Genomic DNA, 22,372 nt, shown 5'->3' with positions numbered 1-22,372 from the left:
CTAATATGCGTAAACATGAACAAGAATAAGAGCTGATTACTGTGGTTGATAGGATATAAGAGGTGATGTGTGATAGCAAACCAAGGCAGACAACATGTACATATATTCCAGTACAAAAGCATCAGTGTTCATTATAATTTCTAAGGGAGGGACAGAAAGCATAGGTGGAGAAGGGATGAAAGAAGTTGTCATTAATTCCTTATAGAAATTTTGATGAGAGAAGGTATACAGCAGTCTGTCTCTGTAATTTTGCAAGAGACTCTTATTGCCAGCATTTGAGAAGCATTTGGCAGTATGTTCAATGTTTCAAGGAATAGACATGGAGACAAAGTTCCCCTGTAAACGTATCATAAGCTTCTAAACAGCAGTTTCCAGCCCCTACACACACAATTTGTCTGAGACATAAAAGTTAAAGTACTTCTCACTGAAAAAAAGGAAGGAAACACATACCTGTGCATTCCTGCTCTTAGGGAAGCAGAGTAACGCCAGTCTGGGTTGGGCTGTCGTGGCTGCAAAATCACAAAGGGAGGTTGTGTTAATAAGGCAAAACAGAGATCTCCCAGTGATTGATTAGTTGTTCCTTAAATATTTCCATGTATGTGAAAAAAAACATTGAAGGAGCCATTTTATGTGCAACTCTATGAGGATATCTGGATATACAGCGCTTCGTGAGAAAATTAGCTCATCAGGGTCCTTGCAAAGACTAAATATCATGAAAAACTAGACTTAATGATGCTGTGAGGACCAGCTGTGGCTTCGCCTTGCTCAAAACAGGTCTACGTTCCTAAAGCAGCAACAGGGGGAGGGCAGTCTATTTTGAGACAGGGAAAGCTTTCATTGTTTTTGCCCTCAAATGCCTCATTAAGGGAACATCTCCAATTTGGTGTTCAAGCTAAAACAGGGTGCACAACTACACAAGTTCTGCTGGTCTGGCCGGACTGCAGAGGACTGCAATCTGCTGCTGGCTTTGCAGACTGCAGCATGTTTGACCCAGGATGGATGTGCCCAGTCATAACGCCAGTGACTGATAACTGCCTCTTCTGCTGACTGAAGAGGAATACTACAGAGAGGAAAATAAACCACTACGGGAGCTGGATCTTGTTTTGCTACATAATCCTTTTCATAAAACTGCACTCGCTCTCTGCTTTTCTGAGTGCTTTGCCTCCTCACTCAATTACTGTTCACCAAGCTCTGATTGTTTAACAGGGAGTAGCTGAAACCCAGGAAGAACCTGACTCACGCTGCACCACCTATGTACTAGAAAGATCTGTTGCCTTCTGTCTACAAACTGTCAATTCAAAGGGGAGTGGACAAAGAAGGAACATATAGGCCCCAGAAGACTGTTTGAGGAGTTATGGGCTGAAGAGAAGCCACTCAGGAATCACAGGAGACAAAATGGGGATGACTGTCACTATCTTGTATGTATTAGCAAAAAGTTTATTATAAAAAAAACCTGTGTTAGGTCTTCCTTTAAATGTATTTTCATGGCCCTGTCACTGAATACTGAGGTCTATGTGAGCAGAAAGATGAAGAGGTGGAGGCTGTATTCTGTATTTTCCTCTGGATTATAATTATCATATTTCATAGACACAAAGCCACAGTAATACCAGTAAACTACTTCAAAATGTCAATAATTCTTGTCCATAACATTTTTATAGTTTATTCAAAGGATGCAGAGTATTTCATAAAGACACGTTTTCACAACACCTAGGAAAGAAGTGATCAGCATCTCAACTTTCAGACGGACTATGGGGTGGTTAGATGGTATTCAGAGAGTTAGCCAAAGTCAAGGCCCAGGAAAAGCTACAAGTCTAGAATACTTTTCCTCAAATGTCCCCACACACTAACTGCCCTCGCTCCTTTCAACTTTGCTGGCAAGATGTGAATATGCAAGCTGCTTTATCCTTGAAGCAGTTCTCAGAATACTACAGATACTCCATGTAAAGTAGCATGAAACTCTCTACAGAAGAAATGAAAGGGTTTCCCATTTTCTACTAGTTGTGTTGGAGGGAACCAAAAGAAACCATTTGCAAATCATTTTGTAAACCTGGAAATATGACTGAACTATTTGTATTAATCAAATCACCATCATCTCTTCCCTTAGCATCAGCAGAACTAGTATCAACTGTGAGAACCTTTCTTCAGTAAAGACTTGGACACCTGTTAAGTAAATGTTGCCAATTTTTTTTTTCTACGATTGGATAACATTCATGATGAAAACTGCTGCCACTTGATCTTTGGATTGAGAGCACCAACCTCATTTTGCTGAGAGGCACAATTCTAGTGGGACTGACCATGGAACTCAGTTCACTGAGTCACTTCCTCAACGACAATTCGTCATGCTGCTATTTTCTATGATAGTCCATCAACAACAGATTCATTTGCCAGAATCATAGATATGAGATCACTTAGGGTAGTAAGATCAGGCAGGGAAAAGGTAAGGAAGAATACAGAATGTTTTAAGGATCCACACAATATTAGGCAATGAGATAAGCACTTTAAACATATTATTGCATTTATCTTAACACTTTTTTTGACCATAAATTCTATAAAAGGGATATATCTGTTTTGTCCATAAAACATGAATATGCTCAGATATTCACAATACATAGCTATGTCCTCCGAGCTGAGCAGTGTTCAGGTATTTGGTAGGTTTTTAAAATGTTTCTGAACAAATTTATGATCATGCAAGGATAATATTAATGTATTTAAATGTATAGAAATAAGAAATCTGAGCTTTAGAGAGATTAAATTACTTGCCTGATTCGGTGGATTTGTTGATCGTAACATTTAGGTCTCCCTAAACCAAAGTTCGTGTTTTAAATTAATTTACACAGAATGACATGTATATAGTTGACCCTTGAACCACATAGGTTTGAACTGCACAGGTCCACTTATATGTGGATTTTTTTCAATAAATACCATACAGTACTGTAAATGTATGTTCTCTTCCTTATGATTTACTTTTTTTTTTAATGTTTATTTATTTATTTTGAGAGAGAAACAGAGAGTCTGAGTGGGGAGGGGGGCAGAGAGAAAGGGAGACACAGAATCTGAAGCAGGCTCCAGGCTCTGAGCTGTCAGCACAGAGCCTGACGTGGGGCTTGAACTCATGAATCAGGAGATTATGACCTGAACTGAAGTCAGACACTTAACTGACTGAGACATGCAGGCGTTCTATTTATGATTTTCTTAATAACATTTTCTTTCCTCTAAGGCTATTCTTATTTTATTTTAAGAATAAAGTATATAGGGTGGTTCAGTCAGTTAAGTATGGGAGTCTTGGTTTTGGCTCAGGTCATGATCTCCCAGTTTGTGAGTTTGAGCCCCACGTCAGGGCCCTGCTTGGGATTTCTCTCTCCCTCTCTCTTGCTCCTCCCCAGCTTGCTGTCTCTTTATCTCTCTCTCTTGCAAAAAATAAAATAAAATATAATAAAAGATTTTTTTAAAGAATACAGTATATAATACATATAACATACAAAATATGTGATAACCAACTGTTTACATTCTCAGTAAGTCTTCTGGGCAACAGCTGGCTATTAGTAGTTAAGTTTTAAGGGAGCCAAAATTATAATCAGATTTTCAAGTCTGCATGGGTCTGGCACCCCTAATCCTCGTGTTGTTCAAGGGCCAACTGTACTTTAATTTTTTCTTTTACTTCTGAGTTTCACAGATATTGATTTACTTTTAAATGATACATAATTTAAAGTGATAAATGCACATGGGTTTCAACCAAACTTGATTAAAGTTGGAAAAACTCAAGTTTAAAGGTTGACTTCTGATATCTCTGACATACTGGAGACATATAGTGAGGATCTGAACTAACTGTGATTGTTTAGTTCCCTAACACTTGGATGATACATTCCAGAACTATGCTTATTTTCTATTGGTGAAAAGCCCCAGTATGTCTGTCGTTTCAAAGCTTAGTCCTTCAGGACACTAATGGCCACAAAATTCCACATGTGGAAAAAATGAATTAGGCAGTCCATATGGGTGATATAGCATCAATGAAGAACAGGAACCCACTTAAGATTCTATCAAAATTGTAGCAAAGATTTAATTTATCCTGTAATGGTATTATTACCATGTTATTGTAATATTTATACCATAGAATATTTGAGCTACAGAAGGATGAATCACCTTTTCAAGAAAAATTTAAAACAAACTAGGTTTAAAATACCCTGTCTCCTTCAAAAAAAAAAAAAAAATCATTAGACCACTCCGGAAATGACACTCTGTCATGGAAATCCATGTTGAAGCTATCAGTAAATAGCCCTCTGAGACATGAAACTATAAGTAGCATCTCCTTTTCCTTTCTATTAGGACTCTATTAAGGATGTATCCATTGCATATTTTTTTCAGTGATACTGTGTCAACACTGATATAAACTATGATAGGCAGAATTCTAAAATGCCCTCCTAAGATCCTCACACTGTGGTGTACATGCCCTGCATAATTTCCAAGAATAAATATGATGGCTCTCACTCTGATTAGGTTATGTCGTATGACACACTTGGCTTTAAGACAAGGAAACCATGGGGCACCTGCGTGGCTCAGTCAATTAGCGTCTGACTTTGGCTCAGGTTATGATCTTGAGGTTTGTGAGTTCGAGCCCCATGTAGGGATCTGTGCTGACAGCTCAGAGCCTGGAGCCTGCTTTGGATTCTGTGTCTCCCTCTCTCTCTGTCCCTTCCCCACTCACACTGTCTCTCTCTAACAAAAATAAATAAACATTAAAAAAAAAAAAAGACAAGAAAACGATCTGGGCGGGACTGACCTAATCATGTGAGCTCCTTAAATCTGGGTCTAGAGATCAGAGACATAAATTGGAGAGATTTGAAGACATAAATTGGAGACAGATTCCATGGGAGAGAAGATTCTCCCCTGTTAGCTCTAAAGATGGAGGGGATGATGGGGCAAGGGCCTGAGCACAACCCCTAGGAGCTGAAAGTGACCTCCAGCTAACAGTATGTAAGTAGTCCAGAAAGAGCTAACTTCTGGGGGTGCCTGGGTGGTTCAGTCGGTTAAGCATCCAACTTTTGGTTTTGGTTTCAGCTCAGGTCACGATCTCACGGTTGGAGAGTCTGAGCCCCATGGTGCAGAGCCTGTTAGGAATTTCTCTCTCCTTTCTCTGCCCCCTCCCCAGCTTGCTCTCTCTCTCTCTTTCAAAAAATAAATAAACATTAATTTTTTTTTTAAAAGAACTAATTCTGCCAACAGCCTGTATGAACTTAAAAGCATATTCTTTTCCAAAGCCCACAGAAGAGAACTCAGCCCAGCTGCCATATGGATTTCAGCCTTGTGAAAACCAGAGCAGAGAACCCACTCACATCCCGCAGGACTCTGAGACAATAACTGAGAGTTATTTTTAACCAGTAATTTGTGGTAATTTCTTACAAAGCAATAGCAAATGAATATATAAACTATTGGTCATTAAGGCAAAAAGAAGTATAACATTTAAAATAATCACTGTTATATATTAGTCTTCTAGTAAATCAAGTTGAAAAGATGGTAAGTATGTGAATTCTAAGGGAAATACTTTCTTCTGAAGTCATTTGCAACCCCTAATCCATGAAGCAGGAAAGTAAAATAAACACAATATTAAAATATACCGAATGGGTTTCAGTACAACAGAAAATGCTAGGTTTGCTTAATTCTGGACACACAGCCTGCCAGCACAGCAGTTACCCTCTCTCTCACAGTTTCACTTCCCTGGAGCCCAGAGTTCTGACCCTGCAAGGCCAGAAAGGAACTGATGTTGTTTGTGTGCCAAGGAACTAAAGTTTCTTCACTTTTGCAATGTCAGATATTTCTTTGCAGGTCAAGTTCAAATTCCTGAAAGAAAAAAATTTTAATTTTTAGGTGAGCAGATTTAAAATGCTGCTAAGGAATCCTCTTGCCCTTTGATTTTTTGAAATCATGATTATAGATTATAACGCTAAAAAATATTATCATATGGATAAACTAAATTTACATTCATACTTAATATGCACAGAAAAATTGAGCTAGGTAAATTCCTAACAAAAGTCACATTCAAAGACACCTGTAAATCTCCATTAAATCCATCTAAACCACTGGGCTTGGTGATGGGAGGTTTTCCTCAAATATTTGAAAACTGACATCATCCTAACCTCTCATTGAGAGCAAAAATTGGTGGAAAACCAAGGCAAGTATCCAGAACCGACTCCGCTATTCTGTCAAGCAGACAGCATGCCAATAGACGATTTATAATAGGCCAGGCTGTGTCCCTGCAGAGTGTTTGGAGGTAGACCAGATGCCCATGTGACAGCTCACTCCTGGGTCAGAGGAAAGGGTAGGCCAATGACATTCAAGCTACAATAAATAGATTTCTTCATCAGTCAGAGTATGTGCAAGATAAAGAGACCGAGACGAGCTCAGCCATAATTCCATCTGGCTTAGCAGATCTGCAGAAAAAGGGAGGAAGGAGGTAATTTGAAGCAATTATTATATTATCAGATGAAAGAAAATAAACTTTTTCTCAGAAGAACAGTCCTATAACCGGTATGGAAATGGCAAGACAAAACAGCCCACCCACTCAAAAGTGACCACAAGAGGATGCAACACTGGAATGGAAGTTCACAAATAGAATTTCTCTACCTATTCTGACCACCATACTCTTTTTATAAATATAACACCATGTCACTTTGCACTAAGTGTAAATTCTGAAACAGGACACAGTCACCAGATAGAAAAGTCAGTCCTAGGGGAGATAAATTAGGAGCCACTAAAAGAAGAGTTAACTTTTTCAGATCACTGCGTCTGGAATGAGGGTGAATGTGCATACACAGTGGCAGAAATACTCAAGATTTGATGACTCCAAATTATTTGAAAATAAATGAAAGCAAAATTATCTTATTTCTGCTAGTCTTTTGTGATTTCCACACCTTGAGCCACCTGGTCCCATGGAAGCACAGCTGGACAAGTCTGTCCAGAGCACTCAGAGTGATTCATTAGCAGTCACAGGACCACAGATGCACAAAATCTACCTTAAGATTTGGTTTCCTTTTCTTGGAGATTCTGAAAGGGGTGCCAACCACATTCAATATCGGGTTTTCAGAAATCTCCAAAGAGAAATTCTGCCCCATTGCCAAACAGTTACTTCAAAAACTTCACTGCACAAGTGACTCATCCTATAAACTCACTGGGGGGTGAAATCTGTCAAAAGGTTGGAGTCTGGTATTAAATGTTGTTTAATAAGCAACAAAAGAGAAATCAGAAAAAGAACAGAGATAAAAGATCTTAACAGGCTATGCCAAAGTAAAACAGATAAACATATAAAAATAAATCAGCTTGGTAGTAACATTTTTATTCATTGATCCTCCCATTTGTGACCTGCTTTTACTCAAGGAATTACTCTTTCTCTAAAAGCAGTTAATCTCTAAAAGTAAGTTAACTTACACCACTAGGTGAACCAATGCTGGCTGAAATGCCCAAGTTATCACATATGAAAAGAAGTATACACGTTCGGATTTCTGTCTACTGGTACTATTTCAAACAACACAGTCTTTGGAATCAGACTGACCAGACTTAAAATAGACAAGCAGAATGATTGTGTCTTACTTAACCTCTCTGAGCTTATTGCCTCATATGTTAGATGCTGGTAAATGTTTCTTTCATATATGACTTACAGGGAATGAAACCACCCATATGCTGCAAAGCAGAACATTTTCATATAGCATAGTGGTTAATGAGTGCAAATTCCCTTACTCATCCTTTATAATCTTCATCTAATTTAACATAGGCACACGGCATGAAGTGCACCTCAGGACTCTTATGCCATCTGCAGTAACTGGGTAGGGAAAAGAGAAAGCCTAACATGGGAATTTAACAGGTTGATCTAGTGGTCATGACTTTCAGAGTTGACTGATTTTGTTCCCATTTTGCCATGCTGACCTGACTCTCTCTCTCCTCTTAACTGTAATATAGATCTTAGGGCTCTCTACTGGATTCCTGAAAGTGGCTGGCAGAAATTTGCTTTTATTCAAATCATGCATTCTCCTGGAAAAATCCCACAAGAGCAAGCACTTTTCTGACATAATTTTTTCCTCAATTAAAGATTTGTGTACCAAAACATGCATTAACACACAGGTCAGTGTAAGACAGAAATAGTTCATGTGTCAAACTGCCCCAAGCTCTGAGCCAGGAGAACGATGGTAGAGTGTCCTTTGGGAGCTTCCAGCTCCCAGTTGGTGGCAAGCTTGTCTGGCCTGCTCTCCCAGCCTCTTCACCATCTGCAGCCCACCCAGGCCCAAAAGGACTTCACAAGAATTTGTTAAGCAAAGGTCTACAGCATCCTTACTTAAAGCTAGGCCTTTTTACATGCTTCCAAAAGCTATGATCTAAAGAATTCTAGAAACACCTTGATTGTGTCCCCTTGTATTTCTTAATCTGCCTTCTGCCTCCTGTGGCTGCTATGTATCAACTAAAATTTATCAGGCTTTTCTGATACATCTCAAGGTACATGGGAAATTCTCTCAATCCATCTTTTTTTTTTCTGTATTTAAGCATTACTTTCCTCAAGATTAGCATGAATTAGGATGTGAAACTAGGGACATTAATAAAAAGACAGCAAAATGTCAATGAAAATACATCACAAAAATATAGGAGGGACAATTATTAATGCCTTTTATAGTACCTCTAAAAGTCCTCACTACAAAGTAGTTGTTTGGGAAGATAACAGGTCATCACTATTGATGAAACAAAAATTTGGCTTCTGAAATACAATTTTTTTTTTAAGTAGGTTCCACGGCCAGCGTGGAGTCCAATGCAGGGCTAAGAGTTGGACATTTAACTGACCGTGCTACCCAGGGGCCCCTGAAATACAACTTTAAAGTATCACAAAGCAAACCACTGTTTTCAAGTTTGCATACAGCGACACACTACACAAACACATCCGCACATTCATGCACTGTCCAATAATTTATACGCAGTCTTCATAATAATGAGCAAGCTGGCCTTATGCTTACTTAAAACCAGTGTATTTACTAACACCTGTCCTTCATGCACAGCAAGCCATCCACTTTACAAGGCTTTTCTAGCTATCACAAACTAAAATTTAGATTCAGAAAATGAACATGTGCTTTGGAACACGTTGGAGTATTGTTGGAAGTATTGTCATTTAACTTAAAGACATAAAGGGCTTGAGAGGCTACTTCACATATCATTAAAACTTTACAAATTGCCAACAGGAAATCAGAAGATTACAGACTACATTTAATCTAATGCAGGGAAATCACCTTATGATGAACACCCGCTATGCCAGAAAGGTAACTAATGGAAAAGTCCTTTTCTCCTTCTCTTTCTCTCCAGTTCCAGCTTGTCCTGGTATTCACCACATCCCCACATCCCTAATCCACTTGTTCTAATATCTCCTTGGCCCAACCAGACAAATTGGTCCTTGGTCTCTTTGCCCTACCATCCTTCATCTCCTCTGACAGCACCTACAGAAGAATTACCGCATCAAACAGCCAAAGAAGCAAACTTTGGCTTCAGGGTGAAATCCACAGTCTAGGGCTTTGTCACCTCTAACATGAATTTCCAGAAGGTCCTACCACATTAGTTCAGTGTAATTACTGGAAATATTAACTGGATAATTTTCAAGATATAAACAAGGACAGCATGCAGAGGTGACCACCACAACCCCTAGGGTCTCAGAGCTTTTTAAAAACCAACACTCCTGTAGCATTTCAAAAGAGAACTTTCCCTATAGATGATACAGCAGAGGCCATTTGTCCCTGAATCTCAAAATATTACCCACTATGGCATCATCTTATTCTCAAGCCTGTTCCATACCTCTGCAGAGCTGTGTTTTAGCATCAAACATTTAAGACTAATTCTTATTTCTCTAACAATGTTATGGGTAAGGCCTCCTATATCCAAAAAGAAAATAAAGTAAAGCAATTCTGATACTATTTTTCTAGAGGAGAAACAGAGCAGATTAATATCAAGTCACAGGTACTATGAATCCTCAGTTTACCAGATAATTCCTGTCAATGTTAATAACTCAGTAGAGCGCACGATATTGGTGGAGGGAGGGTGTGTGTGAAAATGCACGACTGTGGAAGAACCCTTTGACTGCTATCTCACCTCGTTTTGAGGAATGGCATCATTTTTGAGAATGATCAGGTTCCCGGCACTCTGCCCACTTTGGCCTGTGAGGTGCCTGCTGTCACTCGCTGCCGCCTGGGCTCCCCCAGGCCCCAGTCCTGTCTGTGCCCCTGTGTTATAAAACATGAAAGTGTCACTCCCTGAGCCTGCTGTCAGACAGGCCTTGTAGCAGTAGGTCTTGGTGAGGGAGCCGTTCCCTCGCACTTCAATGAAGTGAGGCTGCACTTTGAGGCCGTGCGGTAACCTGGCATCAATATTGTTATTGGCCTGTTTGTTTAGTTCAGCAGGGCACCGCTCCCTCACTCCACAGAAGCCCCCACAGCACGTGGTTCCATATGCAGTATAGTGGTAGCACTTGATGATGCTCAAAACAATGATTGTCAAAAGAAATATAAAAGACACTGTGCTTAATGCTATTATTAGATAAAGTGTAATTTCAGAGTATGTCCGAGGACCCTTCACGTGTCTCTGAGTATCAGGGAGGATTTTGGAAACCCTATCCACCACAGCTACTGTAATGGCCACAGAGGCTGACAGTGATGGCTCTCCATTGTCTCGGACCACCACGGTCAGGTTGAAAGTGGTTCCACTCTCATCTCCCATCTTCCTGGTAGTCCTAATTTCTCCTGTGTGTAGCTCTACTTTAAAGAGGTCCAAGTCAGAAGTCTGAGCCAGGTGGTAAAAGAGCCAAGCATTCTGCCCAGAGTCTGAGTCCATGGCTATGACTTTGGTGACCAGATAGCCAGCAGGGGCAGTTCGAGGCACCATCTCAATGGCTGCTGACGAATTAGTTGAGGTAGGGTATAGGATGTGAGGGGCATGGTCATTCATGTCCACCACATACACATTGGCGGTCACAGTGCTGCTCAGCGGTGGACTCCCCTTGTCCTGGGCCTCCACAGTCACAAAGAACTCCCGAAACTTCTCATAGTCAAAGGAGTTGACAGCATAAAGGCTGCCACTGGCACTGTTAACGGAGACATAGGAGGTGACTGGCAGCCCTTGAACCTCCTTCTCCAGGAGGGAGTAGGTCACCTCTGCATTCTCCTTTTCATCTGGGTCTGTGGCTTGCACAGTGCAGAGCAACACCCCCGGCAAATTGTTCTCCTGGATGTAGATGTTGTAGGAGTCCTTTAGGAAGCTTGGTGGGTTGTCATTGATGTCAGAGATCTCAACCTGCAGTGTCCGCTGGGATGTGAGCTGTGGCACTCCCCCATCAGTGGCTGTCACTGTGATGTTGTAGGCAGCTACCCGCTCCCTGTCCAGCGGACCATTCACCACCAGTGTGTAGGAGTTTCCAAAGCCATTCAGCCGGAAAGGGAGTGAGGCCTCCAGGCCCAGGCTCACTTTCCGGTTGGGGCCTGAGTCTTGGTCATTGACACTGAGAAGGGCCACAACAGTATTCGATGCAGCATCCTCAGGCACTGGGCTGTACAGGTCCGTGAGTACCACCTCTGGTGCATTATCATTCACATCCACGATGTCCACCAGTACCTTGCAGTGACCCACCATGGGCACTGGACCCTGATCAGTAGCCTGCACATAGATCTGGTAGGAAGAGGCCTCCTCATAATCCAGTGCTCCACTTACCCGCACTTCCCCAGTGCTGGCATCGATGCTGAAGAGCTGCCTCTCCCGGTCCGACGTGTAGCTGCTCAATGAGTACCTGAGCTCGCCATTGGAGCCCTCATCCGGGTCCGAGGCATTCAGCTTCACCACCAATGTGCCCGGAGGAGCGTCCTCCCGAAGCTGGACACGGTAAGTGTTCTGGTCGAAGGTGGGAGAATTGTCGTTAGTGTCCAGGACACGCACAGAGATCTGTGCCGTGCCCGAGCGGGCTGGGCTGCCTCCGTCCACAGCTGTGAGAACCAGGTGGTGCAAGACTGCCTGCTCGCGGTCCAGGCCCTTCCGCAGCACCAGCTCCAGCACCTTACTGTTCTCCTGCAGGGGTTTAAGGTCCAGCTCGAAGTGCTCGCTGGGGCTGAGCTCGTAAGTCTGCACCGAGTTGGCGCCCACGTCGGGGTCCTGCGCGCTCTCAATGTGAAAGCGCGCTCCAGGAGCCACCGATTCGCTTACCTGAAGCTGGTAATCCGGCCGCGGGAAGCGCGGCGAATTGTCGTTGATGTCCAGTACCTCCACCTCTACGGCACTCACCGCCACGGGGCTGTGCGCCAGCACTTCCAAGCTGAGCAGGCAGCGAGGCCGCTGCTCACACAGCGCCTCCCGGTCAATGCGCTCGTTGACGAAGAGCGCTCCACTTGTCAGGTCCAGCTCCAGGTAGCGCGGACTGGGCGCACCCAGATGGTTGATGCGCAGGCAGCCCGGCCCCAAACGCCGCAGCTCCAGCCCCAGCGCGTTAGCCACGTTGCCCACAAGCGCGCCGGGTGCCTGTTCCTCCGGCACCGAGTATCGTAGCTGGGAGGCCGCTGGGCCCGGCAGCAGCAGTAGCAGCAGGAGAGGCAGCAGCAGCAGCAGCCAGGACATGGGCGGCCGGAGTCGTAGATGCTCTGTCGCCCCAGGTCTGGTGCCCGCCAGCTCCATAGCCACCGGCCGCGGCGGAGGTAGCCGGGCAGGGCCGGAGGCAGCAGCTTTCCCAGCCGCGCTCCACGCCCGGGCCCCGCCTCCGCCTCTGCTCGTGCTGCCCTGCGCCCGCTCCCCCACCGCTCACGCGCTAGCAAACGCCGGGGGCCGCTCCTCTCGTAGGCCCTCCGGAGGGCTCCTGGCCCCGCCGCCCCCGCTGACTCCCCATATCCCAGCTCCTCCGCTCGCCTGGGAGTCGCTCCGCCTGGCTTCGCTGCAAGCCTGCCTGCTTGCCTGCCGCTGCCGCCGCCGCCGCCGCTCCAGGGGGGAGGGAAAAGGAAGCAGAACGGGAGGGGGAGGAGTGCTCAGCAAGTCCGGCTCCGATTCCGCACCGAGGTGGCAGACGGCAACCGGGAGTGATCGGTTGCCCCAGCCACTCTAGCCCCGGCTCCTTCACCCTGGACACGCGGGATCCCGGCAGACCGCGGGAACACGGCCACTCCCTTTCTCCCTGCCCCCATCCCCCGGTTCAGCCAGTCTCCACGGTACCTCGGCTGTTTAACGGGTCTTGTAAGGATATTATTCTAGGACAGACAGTTGTGTCTCTAGGACCTGGGCTATCCGACCTTCCCAGGAAAAGATTTCCAACCGCAATTCAGGAAAATAAACTCAGGACCTTAGCTAAGTATGGGCACCTGGGCGGCGGCCCCACAGTCAAAAGAAACGAACGCAAGGGAGGCGCTCTGGGGTTGCTGATGATGGAGATTATTTACCTGCCCCCCAAATTTTCCCTAGAATACTCCTAAATAGAACAGAAAGTGTTCAACTCCTGGGGCAAAGGGAGGGGGAGGACAAATGCTGTCCTCTTCTGCGGAGCAAGCCAAAAACATCCTGGGATCTCAATACTCAGTTCTGCTAGGAGCCAAGTAGTGCTTGCTTTTCAAGTGTGTATCTTGGCAAATAACCAATATTTGAAGTTTTAAAATTCTCTTTTAAAAATTGGCTCCACGAAGCTACAGGCTAAGCTCTTATTTGACCTCTTTTGATCATAGTGGGGAAATATGGTAAAATTTTAAAGAAATTCTTCTCTCAAGCTTTTCCTCATTTTACTCCAAATCTTTTTTCATTTATCATCCAAGAAATTTTCTTTGTTCCTTCATGAGTGGTTTAAAATATTTCTTTAATAGATGACAATGTCTTCAAGAGCCTGCAAAACCATTACGTCAAGAGCGTTACTCTTCATCTCCCAAGCCCGGCTGGAATTCGGATGCCATTAATGCTTTGCAGTGAAAAATCTGCTGTTATTAGGCAAAATGTGGGAGGCTGGCATTTGTCTTAACAACAGCCAGCAGTTTCGATGGCTGCAGCTCACCTTCCATAAATATGAGGCTCCTTTACACCTCTGGGGCTCCTTTCCCCTAAGACTCAATCTTGTATTGCTACAGAGATAACAAAAAGACGACCGATTTTCTCCCCAGTGAACAAAAAGGCAAATGGATCAGAGGAAGCATCTCCATGCTGTGTCACTGCCTCTGCTTCTCTGTTCCAGATATCCACTCTTCCCAGGCCCTCTCATCTCTTCCACAGAAATTTAAAATCCATTGTTGGGGTGCCTCGTTGGCTCAGTCCGGTAAGCATCCGAGCATTGGGCTCAGTGCTGAGCAAGGAGCCTACTTAGGATTCTCTCTCCCAGCCCTCTCTGCCCCTCCTCCATGGGTGCGCATGTGCGCACACTCTCTCTCTCAAAATAAACATTTTAAAAAAGAATCTCAAAAAAAAAAAATCCATTGTCCCACATGCAAAAAACACTCACTAAAAAGTCCTTTCCCTTTCTCATCTCCTAGCACCTTCTCACTCCTAGATTTTCCTCTGTGGGTCATTTTCTAGCCCTGAGCTGGAACAACACCAAAATGAGACCTGACAGTTGGTATTCTTCCTGCCTTGAGGGCATAGGTGAAGGGCCCAAGGCAATGATCCTGCCAGATTTCAAAGGCCTGGACTAGCACATCCCTCCCTTCCACCCACTAAGTGAACTTGCTGACAACACTCCATAACCTAACCAATTTTATTCCAGAGATGCTCCCAGACTCCTCCTATCACTGCTGCTTCTTATTTGTCCTCTTTGTTCCCTCAAGGGTGCAGAGTGGGAAGTAATTTCCATCACATTCTATTCCTGTCTCCTTTCTTAGGTCTCTCACTTCTCCCTCTCTGTCTGCTTCCTCCCCAAATGTCCCTACAATAATTCTATCTCTGTTTGCTGTGGTAATTTGATCTCAGAAAGCCTTAAACTCTCAAGTGCATGAGTTGTAGGCCTGGCCTATGTCTTCACCCATTACTTATTTCTGGAAATAAATGGCTTCTAAGTGGAGTCAAGTTATAAGTTGTCAGGAGGAGTGACCTTTTCTTCTCTCATCTCCTCCCAGGCCCTGACAGTCACTGCCACCTTTGCCCACAGCTCAGAAACCTGGCCACTGGGTATTGACCATGCATGGATCTGTGCCCCTAAAAAGATCAAAGGCACTTAAGGAAGAGATTAAAATGACAAAGGCTTGGTGAAGTTTTTAATAGAAGCCCCCAAGTGTCACATCTCTAGAGAAAAAAAACACAAAAAAACGGGGCTTGCCTTTTAGCAATTTTGTCATCTTTCAGCAAGGACACCTGCCAGGTTGTCCATTTTGATGTGTCAGGATCATAAGCTTCAACTAGTATTTACTCCCTCAGTGATTGGGAAGGCAAACAGATAACCAACACAAATCAGACACCTTTTCAAAGACATTGTACTAAAGAGATTGTACTATATATTTTTTAAAGTTTATTTATTTATTTTGAGAGACAGTGTGCATGTGAATGGGGGAGGGGCAGAGAGAAGAGAAGAGAGAGAGAATCCCAAGCAGGTTCCACGCTGTCAGCATGGAGCCAGACACGGGGCTCTATCTCATGAACTGTGAGATCATAACCTGAGCCTAAATCAAGAGCCTGCTGTTCAACCAACTAAGCCACCCAGGCACCCCATTGACTGTACTGTGATATTACAATAATTTTGTTCCACACACTATTGTACTTAGCCTCTTGCCAACCTTTTAAAAATTGGCTTGCCAGCCTTTTAAAAATTGCCAACCTTCCTACTTGGTGGAATGAGATTGCTTACATTGCTGGCAAGTGTCCTGTCTAGAAATATGAATATTAATGCCTTGACCACTCCTTCTCTCACTATACACTCCTTTCCTTGGAACTTTAAGAACCCCTATTAAAAAGCAGAATAACACAATGTTTAGGAACACAGAGTTTGGAGTCATTCACACCCTTGCCAATGACTGTGTGGCCATGGACATGCACTGAAACCCAAGCTTCAGTTCACTCATTTTAATCAGGGAAGACACAATATTAAGTAAAACTCATAGATAGTTATGATTATATGGGATGATATATATAAAGCAATTTGCATAGTGACTGACAAGTATAACTATTATTATTATTACTAAAATGCAACAATTGATTATCAAATAATACCTTAGTTGACAGTTTATATATAGCCCTTTAGGTATCAAACACAGGCGAGCATCTGAAACTATGCCAGATAGGAAGTCAGTGATGAAGCTGAGTGAGCTCCAAAGTTAAGCTTTCCAATTACTTCTAGAGATTATCCTGTATTTTGAAAATAAAAACCACTCCCATTTTATATCACCAAGGAAAAGGGACTTCTGTCATGAGAATTCCTCCACGGGATTTACTTCCTCACAAGAGAGAGATTCACCTTTTTAGGATACGTGAAAATACTTTAGCAACAGGGTACGAAAGAGTTCCTAAGCATGCTGTAATCTTCAGCACCCAGTATAGTGCTTGGCACAGAGGCACTTAATTAATGTTTTTTGAACAGAACTAAATTTACAACTTGTGCAATTCTCTCAGATAGAAATAGCTTCTTCTTTTTTCTCCCCCTAAGTCTTATATACATTCCAAAAATCCATCTTAAAACTCACCTAATCCATAAAACATTGTCTATTCTAATCACAATGGCCTTTCCCCCCTTTCACAGTCTACCACATATTTCTGAATGCTGACATGTGTCATTCTTTAATTCATCCAAAAGCTTTAGTAGCATTTCTTTACCTGAATTATAAGCAACCTGCAAGTAGAAGCCATGCCTTCTATTTCTGTGTATTCTTCACAGTGTGGGAGACCTTATAAACTCACAATAAATGATGATTGTGTAATTTTCTTCAGATCCTTTTTTAGCAAATTCAAGAGTTGCTACAATTCAGGCTTGTCCTCTTTGTTGTATATGAACAGACCATTTCTAATGGAGAGAGGGCTCAAGAGTCTGAAATGACCTTACTATAGATTTCTTCCTTTAATATTTGAAATACAAGTATTTCAAACCTGGAGAACTGAATCCCACTAATAAAGTTGCTGGACTTTAAAAAAGGCTCTGCCCAAAAGTATTATGTTATTGCTTTTTCTACTTTGTATTGTAATTATAACTTATAAAGTACAGGCATTTGCTGCTTATATAACCAACAAGAAAAGTGACATGATGAGAGAAGTGCCATAGTAGACACGGTTTTGTGTATCCCCTTGGTAGATAATAACTTTTAAATAGTATTCCTCAATTCTATCCCTTAATTGCATTTGTAAAATACATCCATCGTGAGGTCATTGGGCACAAGAGCAAAACCAATCACAACACAACTGAATTAGGCCTATTAAGAAAAATATTGGCACTCAGTGAACTCTCCTAATTCACATAAATTTTCCCTTTATTATTGCATCATTACAAATAATTTTACTTTGAAATGATTAGAACCAAACCATCTGGAGTCTTCTGGCCATAGGTCAAGGGGACATAATCCATTAGTTTGATCAGGCTTTGGGCTGGCCATGATAAAAGTATCTGCCAGGTTGTCTGGGTGGCTCAGTGTCTTCAGCGTCTGACTTCGGCTCAGGTCATGATCTCACAGTTCATGGGTTCGAGCCCTGCGTCGGGCTCTGCTGACAGCTCAGAGCCTGGAGCCTGCTTTGGATCCTGTGTCTCCCTCTCTCTCTGCTCTTCCACCACTCACGCTCTGTCTCTCTCTCAAAAACAAATAAACATTAAAAAAAAATTAAAAAAAGAATATCTGCCAAATCAGGAAGGATCTAATTTTTTAAAATAATTTCTTAAGTTTATTTATTTATTTATTTTGAGAGAGAGAGAGAGGGAGGAGTTGGTTAGGAGCAAAGAGAGAGGAGAGAGAATCCCAAGTAGGCTCCACACTATCAGTGTAGAGCCAAATGCAGGGCTCAATCTCACAAACCATGAGATCATGACTTGAGCCAAAATCGAGAGTTGGATGCTTAGCCCACTGAGCCACACAGGTGCCCCAGGAAAGATCTAATTTTCATTTTTAAAATGTATATTTGTGTTGTTTCACAAACTGAGCATATATATATATATAATTTAAAAACAGAGACCATGAACATCCCAATGTTTAGTGCAGTCCAAAGAAGTTAAACAATTTCACATTGTTGTAAAGGAACAGGACTTCTGATATTTATGCATCTCCAGAAGTAAAATACTTTTCAATGTGTTTACAGCCTTCTTTACAGGTATAGCATCCAGTAGATGGGGAGATAAAAAGATTTTTCATATAACATTACAGGTTTTTTTTTTTTCACATTCCCTTCCCTCCAGAGAGAATGCATTAACTTTTAGGGAAAGATCTCTATATTTTTAGTTTTGAGAAACAAATATAATACACTGTTGATTTTTAACTGAGGCATCTGAAAATTGCTTACAATAAGCAAAGATACTCAAACTATCTTTGGATGAGTAACATTAAGGAGAGAGTAGGCCAAAGGATTTGGGCAGACAGTGTAATACTGACAGATAAAATCAAACTGTTCCAATTATTTTGTGGTTCCACTTCTCGATCAGTATTCTCAATAGAGAAAGCCTAACAAAAATCATAGAATGTTAAAGGTTGAAAGATATTTACAAACTATCTCACCCAAATTCTTTATTTTTCATTGAAGGAAATGTTTAAGCAGAACTTAAACTTCAAGATCAGTGCCAGCAGTAAGTCAAATGTCTTTAACTAGATAAATGATCTTCCAGGGTAATGGAAGCACTTACAGATGTAACCAGGGAACCAAATTTCCTATTTTTAAAAAAGTGCCATTGAGCTTAATATAAATTCCTTCAAACTCTAATATCAATAAAGCGATTGTTTATGAGCATTTAGCAATGAAGGCATTCATACCAGAGACTACACTGGCTTAACTAAAAACTGATAACATCAAACCAACCACATGGACTTAAAAAAAATATTTCTCATTGGCATTTTAGATATTCAGTTGCTAGAATCTTTGATAATGGAAATGCTATCGGCACATTCTATCTGAAGTTCAAGGAGACAACTAAACAAAATCTCCCACTATATCCTTGCAGACGAAATTAAGAAAGCCTGCATAATAGAATTAAGTGATTTCATAACTGTTTGAATAACAGTACCAAAGAGTGTTAATTAATGTTAGTGTTATTAATGCTTCCGAAGGTTAATTCTGAGTCATACAGCAATCCCCCACTGGTCTTATCCCATTCCATATTTTATCAATGACTCAAGACAAGGAAGCATCAAGTGTCCAGGCCAATCCAGCAAGAAATTGAGCTCTCTGGAATGAGAACAACTGCTTAGGTTAAGCCATGTTTCTAATTCACTAAAATTAATACCAATATCCTATTTGAGATTCAATACACGCCAGAAATTCCTAAGTTTGTATTTAAGCTAATTTCTGCTAGCATTAAAATCTGTTCCAAGTTTCCATTCATCACTCGGGGCCTCTTATTTTAATAGAAAACCTAATCTGGCCCTGTTTCTTCTCTGTAATTCTTGGGATTTTAGCCATAGAATAAAATAAGATGGGAATCTGGCACTAAAGAACATCTTTGTTCCCAAGTGGGTTTTAGCCAAAGCATTCATTGATTTGGATTTTTTTTTTCTTTCTCAAAAATAAAAAAAATTGACATATTGTTGAGGTTCCTTGAATTTAACTGTTTTCTAAGATATGACTTAAGCTCAGTCTAAATAAAGGCCATAGTTTGCTTGCTCTTTGGACAAAACAAAACTATACCTCTCAGATACTTCTCAAAAGTATCTGTTCATTCATATATTCAGAGTATGAAGTGATTGTTGACTTTTTGGGTCCCTCTTTCCTCCTGATGCCTTAGCACTTGAGAGTTACTATTTCTATACATATTATAGAATTTCTATACATATTATAGAATTTCTATACATATTATTCCTATACATATTATCTCATTTAATCCTCACAAGAGCACAATGAGTATTGATGAAGATAATGGCTCAGAATCTCCAGGAAACTTTTTTCCATGCCTCTGTTTCTTGAGATTCTACTATGACCTCTGACCACTACACATGCATTCCTGATTAAGAATTGTATTATCTGGTCTCAAGAGCTATTTCAAAGTATTTCATATGGGATCCTATTCAATTATTTCCATAACTACAAATTTCTTTCTCTTTTAAAGACTTCTATTGGATCGTCTGAATTTTTTTTAATGGCTGGCCTTATTAGCAAAATTGTGATAAAAATAAATTTGTATTTCATATCCCAATCTCTGCTTTCAGTATCATCATCCCACCTACAATTTTCTTACAAATGGGGTTTTACAAATGACTTGGACTTTTCTGAATTAAATGCCACTCCTGTATTCCTTGTGGTAGATTTTGTTACATAATTCCTTCAGCAGTTATGTGTACACAACACGTTATAAGGCGGGTAAAATATAAATCCTCTAAATTAGCTAAGTTAGGATGTACTGTATTTCTGTGAATATTAAAAGATCCTTTAAAGCATTTTGATGAGAATTAAGGTTATCTAAAAAAAACTTCATCAAAGCTCCTTTTATTAAAGTTATTTACAAAAGACTTATAGATTCTTGAATTTTGTGGTAACCTCAGAATTTTTTTACTTTTAGGTAGTAGGATCTAGGATTAAATTCCACTAGCAATTACAGACCCACCACCCACTTCAAGGTTTTTAATCACATTATATGCTGAGATCATGCATCTAGGCAGGGCTGCCTTCTAGCACTCCTGCTTGAAGTAAAACCAGACTCTGTGATTCAAGATCTAGCTCTACTGTTTACTAATTATGTGTCCTTGGAAAAGTTGTTTAATTTCCCTAAAACTCAGCTTAGTAATATAGGGAAAACACAGTACTTACTACAAATGTTGATTGAGATGAAGCATGTAAAAAATCAGTATATAAATTCCTAGTGATTATTAGCCAAAAAAAAAAAAAGGGGGGGGGCAGCATAGGAATAGAAGTCTCATGAAATTATCCAAATAACCTGAGGAGAAAGGAAGGACGAGTCAAAAAAAAAAAAAAATTGGAAAATCCAAGCTTCTGCATTCTCTCTCTTTTTTAATATCACAAGCAAAAAGTATATACTCTACCTAACTGACAGCATTAGGTAGAGAGAAGGAAAATGTAGTACTGCTTCTATTCATACAGCACCTCCAAACTAATAGTCTCAAAAATCTTAAAATCATTTAACTTGATGCATCTACAACCTGAAGTTGGTTGATGCCAACTTCAGCTTTTCAGCACTGAATAGGAAAAAATATACACAAAAGTTCCCAATCAATCAACACTTTACCTGTGACTTTTCTTTATTTAACTCTATTGGACAATTCTCTAATAAATCTATTGAACCAAAGGCAGTGGAGTGGTAACTTCAACAAAGATATAGAACTGAGGCACAGAATGGTTCAATAATTTAGTAGAAATACAGAGTTGATTTCAAGCAGATCTCAGTAAAAATCTCACTTTCTCTCTGTCCAATTCAGTGTTACATCTATTATAACAGAGTTGTCACCCTAGGATTTTCAATATCCTTTACAATTAAAATTTCATCATAGCTTCCCATGATTAGTTATCTATGGTATTCTTAAGCTGGACTAGTATTCTTTTGATCCAATTACCATAAGCTCATTTAAAAACTCAGCTGTATATGAAACATTCATTGGTTCATAAATCAATATATACATAGAATACATTGCACAGCTATTCCTCCTAGGATATGTGGATTTAGTGCTCCTTAACCTAGCAGAAGTTGAGAAATAAAGGAGATTTTCAAATTACAAAAAATCATTCTTTCCAAGGGTCAATAATGATATGTTAAGAAAGTAGCAACCATCCTAATAAAGTCAGGCTGTGATTTCCTGGGTACAAGGATGAATACTGCATCTCCGGATGAAAAAGCCAGTTATAATTCTGAGAACTTGGCAATTGTAGGTTTCAGACAAGCCCAGAAAATTATCATTAGTCATTTCCTAATCTTACTTCCCCATGGGCCAATATATTTTGAAAAAAAAATTATGAAGGGATTCAATGGTAGTAAACAGGAAATGCCAACTTGGAAATGCAGGAAATAGTAAATCACATTTTTCTCCATATAAGTATTCCAAAACTCTTGTATGTTGGTCTAATTAAGCAAGATTTAAATTCAAATTCATCAAGCATTCATAATCTAGTATGTGCCAATCTCATTAAAGAAATATTTCAATATACATCAAGATTATTGAGTCAACGTTAAAAGTGTTTGGAGTAAACCCTGTAGGCAAGCAGAAACTTTGTAATTCTCCAACAAACCCTCATTCATCATTTATCTTAAAGGCAGAAAAATTTGAATGTCTAGATATAGACATTTCTTTTCTTC

The 22,372-nt window shown here is 41.0% G+C and overlaps 1 protein-coding gene across 13 annotated transcripts in view; it reads right to left on the bottom strand.

Annotated features, from left to right (window-relative positions):
* Positions 1-22,372, bottom strand: part of LOC106968330 (protocadherin alpha-C2) — a 195,817-nt gene that overhangs the window by 35,109 nt on the left and 138,336 nt on the right. For 11 of the 13 annotated variants that reach the window (XM_053222096.1, XM_053222086.1, XM_053222108.1 and 8 more), the window contains exon 2: positions 451-509. In XM_053222096.1, the coding sequence (XP_053078071.1) occupies positions 451-509 (59 nt within the window). Of the gene's footprint in view, positions 1-450; positions 510-5,116; positions 5,836-10,107; positions 13,315-22,372 lie in introns of those variants that run through there. The other 2 variants (XM_027076522.2, XM_015064541.3) reach the window with 2 other exon arrangements.

Source organism: Acinonyx jubatus, chromosome A1 (genome assembly GCF_027475565.1).
Source record: "Acinonyx jubatus isolate Ajub_Pintada_27869175 chromosome A1, VMU_Ajub_asm_v1.0, whole genome shotgun sequence".
NCBI classification, from domain to species: Eukaryota; Metazoa; Chordata; class Mammalia; order Carnivora; family Felidae; genus Acinonyx; species Acinonyx jubatus.
Note: the sequence above shows the minus strand (reverse complement) of the source record. Positions and strands in the feature narration are given on the sequence as shown.